The following is a 16,511-nucleotide window of genomic DNA, read 5'->3' as shown; positions in this document are numbered from 1 at the left end:
AATGGGTATCTACTGATTTATTGGACCAAAGTGTGTAGTTTTGAAGTATATTATTATTAAATGTGTTGCTCCCTTCTAAAGAAGGCTTATTCAACTGACTGTTTAATCAAGAAACCGAGAGGAAGTGTTTATTTGGATACTTGTCACTGTAAATCTGTGTAATAACCCTACAGCTCACATTGACCCCTCTTGAGATGAGCCTGGCTGCTCAGTCGCTCAACCCAACCTTTGGTATAAGCACAAGTTGGTAAACGATTGCCAAGAGGACAAAGCTGGTGCAGTCTCCCACAGGGTACTGCATACAGTCTTGCCTAACATTAGTTTTAATGTGAACGTGGATCCATTGTATCTCCCCAGCACTCCACATAAGGTGGGGGGTGCTGACTTCACAGAATAAAATGTAAAAGGGATCCAAAGATCCTTTCTACCCTTGGGAACTGTAGTTCTCTCAAGGTTACCCAGAGTTTAAAAGGGAAGCCCCCAGGGCAACCCAGCAACAACAGGCACTTATTGGCAAAACGTTATTAGAGGATAACTTTAAAAAGACACTATGGCGTGTCTAAAAAAAAAAAAAAAAAACCCATAAAAAGAGTAAAATATTCGGTGAGTGTGGAAAAAGGTTCCCACTCAGGTATTAAGGAGAAAGATCCCACTAGTAAAGCAAAATGTTCTGGGGTTGACCCAGGTCAGGAAGATTTACCATTTCTATTAAAATCTTACTTAACAGTTAGACCGAAGCTGCTGCTTTTGCCCCTTTATCAAATCCATAACAGGGTCTCCATCGTTGGTGGTTAACTTGCTGCATCTTTAAAGAATGGAAGAAATCCACAGGTACTCTTCATATTGTCAAGATTTTGAGCCCTCTCCGAACTGCCTTTTAGATCGGGTTACGTTTTTGGACTTACTTGCTGTGCGAACAAAACATCTCTAGAAACTTGCTAGTATTAAGCTAACCATTTTCCTTCCCTAAAGTCACTTTCTTACCTGTTCATTCAGAGCAAATGTGTTACCGTATTTCTGCTAAGAACTGAGTGTGCATAGTTACCGATAATACGATAGCATTGTCTTTTCACTTTCTAACGTTGCAACACATTTAACTGCGAACAATCACAGAAGTATCATTTGAAGTATATTTTAAACTATTCCGATGTGTTCTAGTGTAAACGTATCAAGTATTTAAAGTGATTTTGGTGTAAATATAAATATATACTTTTATATAAATTATAAGTGCAAGTGTTCCTTTGATGTACATGTCTAACTGGTTTCAGTGTAATTCCTACAGCTCACATCTTCCTCTTAAGATAAGCCTCACTGTTCTGCCACTCTACCAAGGTTCCAGCAGTAGTACAGACTGATACTGAGCGTTTGGGGGCGAGGGGGGGAAATCTACAAACCACTGGGATAGTTTGCTAAAGTCTAACCTCCTGGTGTGACTCTAGGAAAACTCACCTAACAGTAGCCCACACTACTTGGTCAATCCGTGCAGTGTCTGTTGCTGTACTCGCTGTAATCTATTGCACCATACAATGTACATGGTGAACTGGACATGCCGGACTGGTTTTCTGTTTGACACATTGAGATCTATAGTCTGTGATGCCTTGTGTACAGGAGATGGGTGTAACTCAACCGTGCGACTTTATGGAAACAACCTCACTACTACCCCATAATCTTTACACAAGCAAACCGAAAAAAAGCAGCAAGTATTCAGCTGTTCTCTCCTTACTGTTTTGCAACCATAAATCTTACCGAAGACGACCCTCATAAAAATTGTTTGTAGTCTAACCTTACCATGCATGTCTCTGAAAATGTTGTTGTTTCAAATTCAGGAAAGAAATGATAGCACAGCAGCGAGAGTATAAAAAGAAGAAAGCTTTGAAGAAAGCTCAGAGAATGAAAGAACTTGAAACAGAGCGTGAAGATCAGAAATCAAAATGGCAACAATTCAACAATAAGGCTTATTCAAAGACAAAGAAAGGGCAGGTTTGTACAGCCACTCTGAACAAAGGACAATTATTCATGCAATGTTAGTAATCTGTTTTGACTCTAGTCACCTGCTATAATATGGCTTTTCTCAGATCTTTTCAATCAAGTGGGTACCATTTTTGCACCACCTAAGCACAGCCTGTGCTCCCATAGGAACCCATTTTCTCACACAGTAACTTGTAGGGCTCGTAGAGGCAGTGCACCAACTCTTCTGGCCCACATTAGATCATCTTTGGGTTTTACAGTTTGGCAGACAATTGGCTAGAATGCCAGAAGAAGGGTACCGATACCCTGCAATTTTATTGCAGAATATTCATCACACACACTTTGCATTGCAGAATATTAATTATCAAGAAATTCACTTACAATATATAATTTTAAAAAGGTACAGATAGTAAAATTGGGAAATGGGGATAATGTTTTTAGGGGTCGGGAGTGGGGTTGGCGGGTTAATGTGTATTGCAGGAGGTTCCACCCCACATTACACTGCTTCTCTGAAATGAAAGATGAACATTCAAAAATCTTTTTGGGATTTAAAAAAAAATCTAAAGTAAAACGCATCCTTGTTTGAGAACGGAGAAGGGCCCCCGCTCCAATCACCGACTCTGTTCTGAGCTATATCTCGCATACGTCGCCCTTTCTCACTGAGGGATGCCTTACCGAATAACACACACATCCTTACCTTATCTGCCCCATAGCCCTCCCATATCACCTATCCATCTTTGTTCAGGCCGAGTCTGGTCATAGTCACGAGGCACATGAGTACCATATTCTTCCGTTAACTCTTATGTCCCGTCCCTCCATACTGCATGGGCGTCCCTTTTTCACCAGAATAACCTTTCCCTTTAAATTTAGAGGCACGTGGGGGTGCGGCCCTGGGAGCATGCGCTGCCCTGACTCCACCCTCCGGTGCCACACCTCAGTCACCTTTTCTGCGGCGACGGGAATGGGATGAATTCACCAGCGCGCCTAGGTTTGGCTTCGGCCGTTTAATTCCACACGCTTCTGCAATGCAATTCTTTTGTTTGTCTTTTTTGTCGTTATCATTCAGGTACTCTGTCCTCGTGTCACGCTCCTCCCCAGCGCATGTCGACTTCGACATTGTTCAGCAGGTGTCCATCCTGTGACTGGCTCTTTCCAACTTCAGACCCCCACGCCATCTACCTACTTTGCTTTGGCCCAGACCACGGTTGGCAAGCTTGTACAGCATGCAACGCCCCGTCATCGAGGTCTCTGAAGAACAGACTAGCCAGGTGGAGGGAGTTCTTCCAGAAATCGCCTCCAGAGGACCTCAAGAACTTCGTGAAACGTTGATCCAGGCCCCAGGTTGGGCCTCTATTTTCCATCACACCCCGCAAGGGAGACTCCTTCCCAAGGACTCGCCTGCACGGGAGGCACTGCTCAGGACCTCCTACCAGCACGGCACTGAGGCTGCTCCAGCTACAGGCCGAGGGATCCCTGGATCCTCCCGGTGACATTGAGGGACTGGAAGGTTCTTGTACCGGGTCTTCACCTGAGCGTATCCGCCCTTGTACCAGCATTATGTCAGAGGGTCAATGCCCTAGTACTGGTAATATGTCGGAGGGGGCGCCTAAACGCAGCTCTACCGGCCCCTGGGCTGAGGGTGTCGCACCTACCAGGTCTAGGCCCAAGGAGCAGGGTAGGCCTTGCGATCCACACTGAAGAGTCTTCGAGGAGGCTGGGCCCAGCGAGCACAGCAACACGATGCATGCACGTGGCAGGCAGTTCGACAAAAAGACCGCCGGGCCAGACATCGGCACCTGTCCAACGCCATTCCACGAGTTTGGTGAAGAACAAGTGTCAAGGTGGGACTGACCTCAAACAGGTACGTGGCCTACAGCCTATCCTTCATTTGCGCAGGGCATGTTCCCGCTGTGTCCGTATGGGCAGGGTATGCAGCGGCTCCAGCAGCCTCCCCCCTACCCTGTCTGTATCCCCTACACTCCTCCAGCCTGTGAAGACTGGTTCTTTGAGAGGTTCCTCGGGCTCATGAAGACCCCCTCAGATGTGGGTTATCCTCAGGGATGCCATCAGGGACGTGCTCCCTCCAATGCTTCCAGCACCTCGGACTCCTCCACCGGCACCCCTGGACCCGGCGCAGCCTCTGCCTCCTGCCCCCAGCCGATTCCTCAGCCGGTTCCATACCAGCCTCCGGCTCCCACTACTCCCCCACCTATGCAGGATCCTCCTGACCCACAGGACACGGATGAGGACCCTGACACGCCCTCGCTGGCAGAGTATCTGGGCTGACCTCAAACCGAGGTCGAGCAACCAGCAGAGGGGGTGCTTACTGAAGTTCTCACACGCCGCCGCTCTGCCAAAACTGGAATTCCACTGCAAACCGATGTAGTCTCCCTGGCCAAAAAGGGTTGGCTCAAGCCTCGCTCTGTCCAGCCGGTCAATCGACACCTGGAAGTCAAGTACAGGCAGATGGAGGCGGATACACTCTTGCTATCAGCCCATCCTTAGCCACTCCTTGGTGATCGCTGCAGGATCACTATACTTGAAGCCTCAGTCGTTGTCAGCCGCCTCCTCTGCGACGCTGCTAGGCAAGGAGGAGAAGACATTGGAGGCATACGGGAAGAAGCTGTATCCCAACACGTCCTTGCATCTTTGTCAGGCTTATGCCATGCTGGCTGCCGGGCCAATCACATTTCAAGGTGGGACTGGCTGAGGCCAAGCTGGTGGCGCAGGGCCTCATGGAATCCACAGTGGCCTCTATTGACACCTCTGGCCATGCCATCTGTATCACCACAGACATGAGAAGAACAGCCTGGCTCCATGCAACGAAATTCAACCCGGATGTCCAGGAACGCATATTAGACATGCCGTTCCAGGGGGGTGGGGAAGGAACCTCTTCCAATCCACCATGGACGAGGAGCTGGACAAAAAGAAAAACAGCTGACAAACAGCCAAGTCGTTATCCATCTTGGCAAAGACCACGCCCAAATCATACACCCAGTCACAGCAGTGCTCTGACAAGGGGCGTACGTACGGAGGGTTCCGCGGCTTCCAGGAACAGAGGTCCAGGCATCCGGACCGCTGCCGACGCCAAATCGGCACAAGCAACAAAAAAACGGGGTGGGGGGGGTGTAAGGGCTTTTTCCAGGCCCCCTCCTCCGCAACAGCCTCTGAGGGAAAGAAGGCATGACCCACCCTCCGGTTCACCTGTCTCCAGTGGGTGGCAGGCTTGCTATCCATGCACATATCTGGCACCAGAATTTCACAGATCCCCCTGGATCCGCTCCGTAGTATCCACGGGATACCACCTACCCATCCCAGCCTCTCCTCCCTCAAGATGGGACAGTAACTCTTCTGGCAGTGATCTTGTTGCTCGTAGAGAGCCAGGCCGTGGAGGAAGTTCCAGCCTCCCATCGAGGCTTGGGCTTTTACTCCAGGATTTTCGCCATTCAGAAAAAGAACCAGGTGGGCCTGAGAGTTGTGCTGGACCTTTCCACCCTCAACGTCTCCTTATATCTACAAAAATTCAAGATGGTTACGCCAGCCTTTACAGCTGAGACATTGTGCAAGGGAGACTGGATGTGCTTCCTGGATCTGAAGGACGTGTACCTACATGTCCCGATTTGGCAGGCCCATCGTTCTTTCCTACGGTTCAGGATAATGGGCTATCATTTCCAATATAATGGCCTTCCTTTTAGCCTCAACTCGGCCCCAGGGTCTTTAACAGACTCATGAATACTGTGGCTGCCCTCCTCAGCGCGCAGGGCCTCCACATCTACCAATTCCTCAACGACTGGCTTGTCAGGGCTACATCTCTGGAAGCGGTTCACCACTCTTCCCATGCCTTTATGAACACACTGCACTTGTACCGGCATTATGTCCAAGGGGCCATGCCCTAGTACCGACAATACATCTGAGGGGGCAAGGTCATCCACCCTGCGCCACAGAAACTAGCCCTCAAAGTGGGGTTCCTGAACAGGTAACGCTAAGGCACCTCAGCCTCTCCTAGGCTAATCTGGAAATCGTATAGGCCGCAAGGCGCAAAGCTACCAGGGCCCAGTATAAAAGTAAATGGACCAGATTCTGCCACTGGGAAGGCTCAAAGGAAATTGACCCCCTGGCATGTACTTTGGAAGACATGCTCTCCTTCTCAGTGCACCTCGCCCACTCTGGCGTGCAGGTTGACACCTGTCGCACTTACCATGCAGCCATCAGGGCTTACAGGAACTCTTGAGAAGGCGGTCTTCTCCAATCCGATTGTCAAGAATTTGACTGGGTTTGCAAGGCTCTACCTGCCCATCAGGAGGCTACACCCTGTGTGGGACCTGAACATAGTCTTGGGCGCCCTGGCGCACAAACCGTTTGAGCCAATGGCGTCCGCAGACATCAGGCTGGTACCATTAAGACGGCCTTACTAGTGGGTTTCACCTCGGCTCGCAGAGTCGGCGAAAACTAGGCGCTTGTCGCCTCAGAACCATATACTACCTTTCGCAGGGACAAAGTAGCCCTACGGACACACCCAGCATTTCTGCCTAAGGTGCCCTCTGATGTCCATTTAAACGAGGAAATAGTCATTCCTACGTTTTTTGCCAGTCGTAAGGACGAGGCACGTAGTTCTGCACTGCCTGGATGTCAGGCGTGCCCTGAAATTCTACCTTCACAGGACCAAGGGGTTCTGCAAATCAGACGCCATGTTTGTCACTTTCGGAGGCGCAAGACCAGGCTATAGACTTGCATATCCCACTGGATGGTCTCGGCCTTCAAAGAAGCATACGAGGGCCAGCACAAGCCGCTTCCGGCGAACATGCACGCCCACGCAGTCGGGGCCAAGGCAACGGCCATCGCATTCCATCGGCATGTCCCTTTGCAAGTCATAAGCAGGACGGCCACTTGGGCCACTCCCTTGGCTTTCAGCAAGCATTACTGTTTGGATGCCGGCTCTAGATCTGATGCAGCTTTCAGACAGGGGTTCTCAGGAACCTATTTGCTTAAGGAGGGTCCCCTCTCCACTCTGGGGCTACATTCAGTTGTAATCGCCCATGCAGCATGGCGGAAAGGGGAAGGGACGTAAGCGTCATAAGTACATCACCATAGTGACTAATGTACTCTTGGTCCTTAATCCCCTTTCCACCATACGTCCCACCATCCTCCCTCAATAATACTGGTGTCATTAGGCAATGTCAAATCTATTGTCAATGCGTCAATGAGGACTGAGGTATGGCGCCAGAAGGCTGAGTCAGGGCAGCGCATGCTCTCAGGGCCACACCCCTGCGCGCCTCTTTAAGGGGAAGGTTTTTTTTCTGGTGAAAAAGGTTGTCTCCCGTCTCTTGGAAGGGACACCCATGCAGTATGGATGTAAGGGGACTAAGAGTATGTTGGTCGCTGCGGTGAGTAACTTATCATTTCTACAACCCCCAATGTCCCAAAAATATTAACTAATTTCTCAAGAGAACAACTCCATAGTTACTGCTGAATATACAGTATTTACAGTGAAATCTGTAGAAAATGAACACATTGGTATACTGAACATTAATGTTGGTATGTGCTTTACTACATGAGCTGCAGCAAAATTGTAGGTCTAGTTTTAAAAAATATTTTTCCTGGCTTTCACTGACTGATAAAACGTCTGTAAAATTCCTTAATGTTGGTTTTCATTTGGTCCCTAGAACTGCCACCAAGCCAAATTCACCCCCACAAGAAGTGAGAAATAGTCCATGGACCCATACTCTCTTAAATCAGTTAGGACCCGTATGGAGGCTGCCATTATGTGCTCAGCGTCCACAGGGGCAGAAAGGCCATTTGCCCTGGAACAGTGGTTGCATGCAGGTTTAAAGAAAAGCATTTATACCCAAATGGCTACCAAAAGGTTACATTGGGCCTAGAATCCCTAAAATAGGAATTCTGGCTCAATTGTGATCAGACTTTGGAATCCTAACTGTAACTTGGTTAGCAATGGTACCTGGAGGCACTGGTTGACTGGAGGCAGCCGTTGACCCTGAAAGCTACTGTTCCCTTTACTGTGCAGGGTCATGCACTGAAGATGTGAATTACCCCATTCTACCAAGTTACTCGCCTGCAATGGTTAATTCCCACATAAGTTAGAACATTGTTACTGCATTTTTCACTATCGTAGTCCCCTCCCGAGAGGTTAGCCTTGACTTTACCATTGTAGACTCGGGTGGGCTTGAGGATGACCCATTTGCCTATTTGTGGGTAGCTCTTCTCACACCTTGAACACAGAGCCGAGGGTCCTGAGCCCTTCTCAAAATATACTGCTGAACCAAAAACAATGTGGGTGTGCTTGGGGATAAAGGCAGGTTCATATGTGCACTGTATTAACCAAACATAAGATTTGTGTGCATGCCTCAAAATAAAAGCTGTTTCGAAATATACCTTTTCTTGTCTTCAGGTTAAAAGAAGCATATTCGCTTCTCCTGAGAGTGTGACTGGCAAGGTTGGAGTAGGGACGTGCGGCATTGCAGACAAACCCATGACCCAGTATCAAGACACTTCCAAATATAACGTAAGAAGATTTGATTGTGGAATTACGTAACTATGTAGAAAGATTTGTTCCAAGTGTTTTTGTGAAGTTATTTATTAGCGGTTGATTAAATCCTTTAATTTTTCAGGGCATCATCTAAGTTTCTGAATAAATGCTTATACATGCTAGAAATGTTGCCGGTTCACTAAAAGCCTTTTAGTTTTCTTGCACAGGTGCATGTCCTAGAAAGTTGAAACTGCCAGCGAGTTGTATAGTGTGCAAATGGGGAGTGGCAATTATTGTTTTATAACTTGCTTAATACCAGCAAGTTGTTTCTAAGCTCAGGATCAGGGTTCAAACCTGTTTTATACTGAGTTGTCTTGCTTCCAAGACAAATAAATTGCCCCCTGAGCTATCCGTCCTGGCCCTGTATGTATCCTTGTTAGGCAAGACTTGATGTAGTAACCCTGCGGGAGACTACACCAGCCTTGTTTTCTTGGTATTGGGTAACTCACCTACTGCTATAGGTCTGTAGTACAAAAGTTGGTAGTGTGACTGAGCAGCCAGACTTGTATCGGGTACATGTGCGCTGTAGAGTGGTAGCATCGAAATTCATCAATACAAGTATCCAAATAACTTTACACTCAAGGTTTTCTAGTCAAATTATTTAACGCCAGTTTTAAATCGGCATTCTTTAAAAAGGGCAATGCGCAACAATTCAAACATACTTCAAAATACTTTCTTAGAATCAAGGCAACGCAATTAGATACTATTTAGAGGTGCTTCATACACACTTCCTACACCCTGAGGTGACTTCACTAACTAGGACAGTAATGGCATTTCTAATGCTTGTTAATCTGCTTAGAATCATATGCTGTGCATGTAGTCCGACATCTACTGGTAACCGCAGAGTATTGCATCTTATCTTTCAAGGATCGAAAAGGGATGTCTACATTGGTGTACCTGTAACACTATCCCTGACGTTAGTGTACCCAAAATCCCTCACGCATTGAGGTCCCTCAGATTGTTTTTTCCCACCCAGCTAGCTGGTTGCCTTATCTGCCACTCCTAGGTACTGCTAAATTGTTAGATTTCCCAACCTCCGGTCATTTATTATTCGTCCCCTCTTCGACTATTTCCTAACTGCCACCGAAGACGGCAAAGAACAGACTTCGACGGCTGGTGCTCCTGTTGGCGCCGCAGCCGCTGCTGCGCGGGGCTTGCCTTCTGGCCGGCTTATACAAAAGGCAGAGTGGGGTCTAGGGGTTCTATTCTTTTTCATGAATGTCTTTCCTTTTGGTCTTGCCATCGCTTTACACAACTGAGCTATGGACAGGACACCATTTAAATGTTGCCCTTCCTGTAAGGGAAAATTCCCCAGGAAAGATCAGCACTGGTGGTGCAATAAGTGTCTTCCCCTCAATCACGACAAGACGTCCTCTAAGTACTGCCAACTCCTGCATCCTAAGACGATCAAGAAGTGTCGAGTGAAGCGGTGGGCGGCCTACGCCATGTCGCAGGCCGAGGGTAGCTCCCCCACTGCCACAGCCGCCGAAAGTGATGAGCTAAGCGGTTTATAGTCACTTTTTCGAATGGCATATTTTCGAATGCCATTTTCTCGACACAATTTTGCCGAAAGTCCCCTCACAGCCCCCCTTTTTTTAAACACTTTTTTTAATTCCGAAACCGAAAAAAAAACACAAAATAAAAAAAGAATAAATTTGCTGAAAAAAAAATTCAGCAAAATGTTTTCGAAAAAATGACCGGCTACCGAGCTAAGCGACGGCCATGGCTCTGATCTGGCTACCATTGACCTCACATCGGAGCGATTGCGCTCCACGACAATGGCCCCCGACCCCACCAGAGACGACGATACTCCTGCTATGGGGAAGGTACACCCCGGCGACAGGGACGCACACAATATCCATAGGACGAAACACACAACGCCTGGTACCGCCTCGGCAGGGCAGTTGAAGCGGACCAAGTCACCAACGGGTACGTCTAGTTCCTCGACAGCACCCGCCAATTCGCATGATCGGCAGCCCTCGCTGCAGCGTGCGTCTGGGCAGTCTTCGAGAACGGGTGTCGGCACCAAAACTCACAAGGCCGAGACGCCTCCTAAGAGCGCGCTGACGCATGAAGCTCTGGTTGCGTCGAAGTATATAGCGCAACCGTCAAAGCTGCCTAAACCCACCCAATAACGCCGAACCTCAGCGAGAGTCTCGCTAAGATTGTTTTGGCGGACAGTAAACAAAGGGACCGGTCTAAAGACAAGTCAAAAGACACGTCTAAACGCCTGGCAGAGCGGGAGGGTTATTCTGAAAGTCCCCAGACCTTTTCTAGGACCGTCCTTGACAAATCCCACCATCCTAGGCTGGAAAATCTACAGGAGGAGCCTGTCCCCACCCCCTGGTTCATCCCCATAGACCAGAGAAAAATGTGAAGGGTGTATGGACAGGTTGGCTAAATTTGTGGACTTCTCTGAGGTTCACCCCTAAAAGGCCTAGTCAAGATGACCTTTAGCCTGCAGTGACCAAATTTCAGAGAACATCCTGCCCTCTTCAGGAGGAGGCATTTGTTTGCCGATCAAGAGCCCCCTTGACCCTTATTTGCAGGAGTATGATCCCTTTGTGGATGCCACTGACAGGATTACGGGAATGACCAATGGGGGGTGTGACCCACTTTGGCTGTCCTTTACCCATACCCTGGATCCTGATACCATATATATGGACCCTCCACTCTTCTGCGTCAGGCTTCACCTGTAGATGACCAGATGACGTTCAACGCCATTCTAAAAAAGGCAGGAAAACACTTCCAGATAGCCACTCAAGAGGCAGTGTAAGATTCAGATTTCGTGGAGGACATATTAAACGAGAACCCTCCTGCCAGCCAGGCTATCCCTTTACTAAATTAAATCAAAAGGTTGCTTCACACCTTCCTTGTTAACACCCTCTCAGACCAGGGCTGTGAACCCTCGGGTGGAAAAATAGTTTTGCCCCTCATCTTCTGACCACCCCGGATGCTCTTGTGGTTACAACTACAAGAAAAGGGGCCCCTTGTCCACGGGTGAGGCACCGCCGGAAAAGAATGTAAAAAGTTGTATGCTCTTGGGAAAAGAATCACTACTGCAGCAGCATATTCTACCCGCATAGCCAACACCACACTGTTGGCCAGCTATTCTGACGTCCAATGGAACCTGCTGCAGGAGGACCTACAAGAGGTCCCTGAAACCAGTGCGTTCTCGTCTGCTAATTTGTTTCAGAGGGTAAGCCACAACATCCTCAAGAACGCTTTGGATGCTGCCGAGACGGCAGGGAGAACCTTGGCCCAGGGTACCCTTTTTAAAACGCCAGACCTCTGGTTTCAAACTAGAGGCACAGGCGTCACTAATCAACAAACCAGTGGAAGACTGAAACCTATTTGGCAAGGCCATTGATGAGGCACTGGAAATGGCCAAGAAGGAACACAAGATTTTAAAGACTTTGATTCAGATACCTCAAAGACCCTTTCAACAGAAAGGAGGGGGGGGGGCCTCGCCGCTCCTTTTGTGGGCAATCCTACTCTCGTTCCCACACAAACAAAATGGCTCAGCCAACAATTGGTGCTCAAGACAGGGGGGGGGTCTGCCTATGCAAACCCATATCCACCCAGAGGACTACTCCCTGGGAAAGGAAGGGGTCGCAACGCCACCTTGAGAGGCTCCCCATCCTCCCGTCAGAAATGACTCTCAAAAGCACACACCAGTGGGTGCTCAAAACAGCCGCCCACCATTATTGCATCAAGATTAGCTGGCCTCCTCGATGCAGACCTCCAAGAGCCGGGCGCCTGACACCGAAACACCTGAAGGTCCTACTGCAAGAGGTCGAGATCCTGCAGGAAAAGGGCGCAATCGAAGTTGTCCCTGCTCTACAGTTAAACAAGGGTATTTATTCAGTGTACTTCCTTGTACCGAAAAAGCGTCTCACCCTGTGCTAGACTTGCGCCCAGCAAAATTTGTCAAACCACAAAAGTTTTGAATGTTAACATTTCAAGAGGTCATTCCTCTAACGCAGGGGGATTACATGGCAATATTGGACATGAAAGATGCATACTTTCATATTTCAATGTTGCCGGCACACAGGAAATACTTAAGGTTCATGATAAAAGACAAACGCTATCAGGGCAAGGTCCTTCCCTTCAGCATTGCCTCAGCCCCAAGAGTATTTACAAAGGCACTGGCAGTTGCAGCAGCACACCTGCGAAGGCAATCAATCCCAGTTTATCCTTACCTCAACCACTGGCTTATAACAGGACTCCTACGGAACATGCCTGTCGAACACTCAAAAGACGATGGACCTCTTATTCAGTCGGGGATTCTCCATAAACGAGAAGAAATCCAGCCTAGGCCCCAGCCAAGTCGAGCAGTTTCTGGGGGCTCTAATTCGGACAGAAGACTGCCTCGTCTTCCCCTCCAAAGAAAGGGTTTCAAACATGCTGTTTCAGATCCCTCAGTATATAGCCAGTCCAGAGGTGACAGTACACAAGGCCATGCGGCTGTTGGGGGTGATGGCATCCTGCATTTACTTGGTTCCTCACGCACGTTTGCGCATGCTCCCCATGCAAGAGCGGCTCAACAGCCAGTGATGTCAGGCCAGTGGACAATGGGGCGATCTAGTGGTTGTCTCGGCAGCCCTCGTTCTCTTCCTGCAGTGGTGGTCAAGGGAAAACCTCTTGAAGGGTAAAACCTTCACCACCCCAGCAGTAGAAGCCACTCTCACGAAGGATGCATCTCTGAGGGGGTGGGGGGGCTACCCTTCAACAGACGGCGCACAGCGTTTGGTCCCCAGCAGTAGCATCCAACCACATAAACCTGTTGGAGCTGTTAGCGGTATTCAAAGCACTAAAGGCCTTTCAGACAGTTGCAGGGAAAGACACTATTGATCCTAAAGACCGCACCACAACCATGTACTACCTGAACAAGTAAGGGGGGCACTCACTCTCCAGGGCTGTCAAAACTGTCACAGAACATTTGGAAATGGGCTCTCAAACACAAGATGTTTCTATTGCCTAAACACATTCCAGGGAACTCTATCTTCTGGCAGATGTTCTCAGCAGAGACTTCCCGTTGCCCTTAGAGTACAAATGGCGACTACACAAAGACATTGTCCAATGATTTCGCAGAATGGGGCTTACCAGAGATAGACTTGTTCGCAACTCTGGAGAACTCACAATGCCCAGATTACACCTCCAGGTACCCTCAGAACCGGTCCCCCCCCCCCGCGACTCCCCTAATCAACGAGACTTGCCCATACAACATGCTATCGCAAGACAAGTGGGAAACACTTCATCCGTTCCCGCAGAGACTCAACTTAGCGGCCTGGCTCCTGAGATCATACAGTTCGGGCAGCTCCAACTTCCTCAGATGCATGGATATACTTAAAGAAGCAAGAAAGCCTAACACCAGACATTGCTACTCCAATAAATGGAAACGCTTAGTTATCTGGTGCCATTCCAAGAACATCAATGCCATTGACTGCTCTCCTACTCATATTATGTTATACCTGACTCGTTTACTGGACTCCGGTCTGGTTTTTAATTCCCTGAAGGTTCTTAGCTGCACTCTCTGACTTTACCACGTCCCAACAAAGTGTTGTGGTGGGATATCCCAGTTATTAACTCTTTCATGGAAGGGGTTAAGCAAATTCCTCCCCCCAATTCTTACCCGGCTCCCGGATGGGACCTAAATGTGGTATTAATCAGACTCATGGAGTCTACCTTTGAACGTATGCATCAAGCAAGTCTCAAAGCTCTCACTTAGAAGTGGCAGTTGGTTCGATAAGGAGAGCCAGTGAACTACAGGCCCTTTCAATTGTAGACCCTTTTGTCACAATTCAGAGAAGGTGGTTCTGCGCACTCACGCTCAATTTGTGCCCAAATGTATTTCTAAGTTCCATGTGAACCAGTCAATAGAACTACCAACTTTCTTACAGAACCTTAACGTGGCAGAAAGAAGCCTACACACACTGGATGTGCGTAAGGCAGTCATATACTACCTGGAAAGAACTAAACCACTAAGGAAGACGAACCAGTTTTTCGATCAGTGGCAGCTGGTAGAGAAGGGGAACCTGTCTCTAAATTGGCCATCTCTAGGTGGATTATCAATTGCATCACACTCTTGCCATGCAGGATCTGCCCTTCAAGCCTAGAGCACACTCTACGCGAGGCACTGGGGCTTCCATAGCATTCATTGCAAATGTTCCTCTCGAGTCCAAAGCAAAGCGGCAACCTGGAGGTCTGTACACACCTTTACAAAACACTATTGCCTAGACACTCCCTCTTGGCCTGATTCTCAGGTGGGACAAGCAGTACTAAAATATTTTCACTACTCTTCCTCCTCACATCCCACCTCCAACTCCGGGTACTGCTTGCTAGTCTATGCACAGCATGTGATTCTAAGCAGATTAACAAGCATCAGAAGACATGCTTTACTTACCGTAATAGCAGATCTGATGATTGATTCTGCTTAGATTCACATGCGCCTACCTTTCCTTCCCACTCAGATGGAAGGAACATAGACGTCTTACTACTTTCTCTCTTTTCTGTACTCACTCACGATAGTCCTAAGGCTCCCTCACGGCAGAAAAAAATACAATCGGAGGGACCTCGATGCGTGAGGGATTTTGGGTACACTACACGTCACATTGGTGATGCTGTTACAGCCACACCCATGTCGATGTCCCGTTTAGATCCTCGAAAGACCAGATGCAATACTCTGCGGTTACCACTAGATATCGGACTATATGCACTGCATGTGAATCTAAGCAGATACAACGATCAGAAATGCTATTACGGTTAGTAGTGCATGTCTTGTATATCAGTTTTGCACTTTGTAAATTCTGAGATGGGTAGAAAGGTAAGGTTAAAGGAAGGGAAAAAGTTAAACTGGTTCTTAGAGCATGTGAGCACTTTTAAATCTTCGGTTGAAGTCTAGATAAAAACCTTATATTAGTTAACCATTGTATCACCTATGAGGGACAGTAAGAATCAGTCAATGGAATAGAAGAGTCTGCAGGGAGCCAGGACAGCGCAAGTCAATTGGAGCTAAGTCTATGGAGCTGAGGCACTTCTTAGATGGCAAAAAGTCTTGCACAAAGTTAGTTTGTTGTAGAAAATCACTGTTGGGCCACAAGCTGTTGCACTTGTGAAAATGATGGAGCTAGAATTACTCTAGAAAGGCAGCTATTGCAAATCTCAACTGAGACAAACCAGCTACAGAGGTAAGTACCCCTTAGTCTGAACAGTACCTTAGGTTAGAAGAAGAGGATCCAGCTGGCTTCTATCCTGGTTGCAGACTTGCAGATCCTTTGTTCCTGGGCCTCCGTCGTGGGGACAAGAGGGAGGACGTCTGGAGGACTCCTGCACAGCAGCTCGAAGGTCAGCGACAGGCTCTTTTCAGTTCAGAGGCACTTCACGGTTTCAGCTACCGGCAAATAGCACCACCGCTGATCTTGGTCACTGGATGGGCTTTCTTCACTCCTTCAGCACTGTGGTGAGGAGACTCTAGCTTGGGTTGTCCTGCTTTGGTCCTCAAGATCTTCCTGGAGCTTCGTTCCAGCTTAAAGATGTTGCACTCTAGTACGGATTTCTCGACCCCCCCAGGCACTCGGTTCCAGCAGCAGCAAAGTATAGCCATTTGGGGAAGGTCTGCCAGCAAAGTTTGTCTTGCTTGGTCCCACTAACACAAAGGAAGGTTCAGCACAGCTGCAGGGATTCACTGGCAGTTCAACGGTCCAGGAGGATGCAGCAAGCTTCTCTACATGATTCCTTCTGATGTTTTGTCCAGTGGTCGACTGTCTTCAGTCCAAGAAGACTTGCCTTTCATGCAGGTTTCTCCCATTCTTGCACATCCTAGCTGTCATTCACACAGCAGGATGGCTGTCCTAGAAGGACAGCCAGCCCATCATGACTGGATGCATCCAGTTTGCCCTGGAGACCAAGGACAGCCAGAGGTGGGTTTCAGTACTGAAGCCCGCCAAAGGCAAAATGAACAAAAGGTTTAAACCCAAGAAAGACCTTGCAAACAAAT

At 48.2% G+C, this 16,511-nt stretch overlaps 1 protein-coding gene across 2 annotated transcripts in view; it reads left to right on the top strand.

Moving 5' to 3' along the window:
• The window catches only part of SMNDC1 (survival motor neuron domain containing 1), a 500,862-nt gene that overhangs the window by 416,593 nt on the left and 67,758 nt on the right, over window positions 1-16,511 (top strand). For both annotated transcript variants that reach the window (XM_069611768.1, XM_069611769.1), the window contains exons 5-6: window positions 1,827-1,980; window positions 8,375-8,488. In XM_069611768.1, the coding sequence (XP_069467869.1) occupies window positions 1,827-1,980; window positions 8,375-8,488 (268 nt within the window). The remainder of the gene's footprint in view (window positions 1-1,826; window positions 1,981-8,374; window positions 8,489-16,511) is intronic.

This window comes from Ambystoma mexicanum, chromosome 8 (assembly GCF_040938575.1).
Source record: "Ambystoma mexicanum isolate Mex_15411 chromosome 8, UKY_AmexF1_1, whole genome shotgun sequence".
NCBI classification, from domain to species: Eukaryota; Metazoa; Chordata; class Amphibia; order Caudata; family Ambystomatidae; genus Ambystoma; species Ambystoma mexicanum.
Note: the sequence above shows the minus strand (reverse complement) of the source record. Positions and strands in the feature narration are given on the sequence as shown.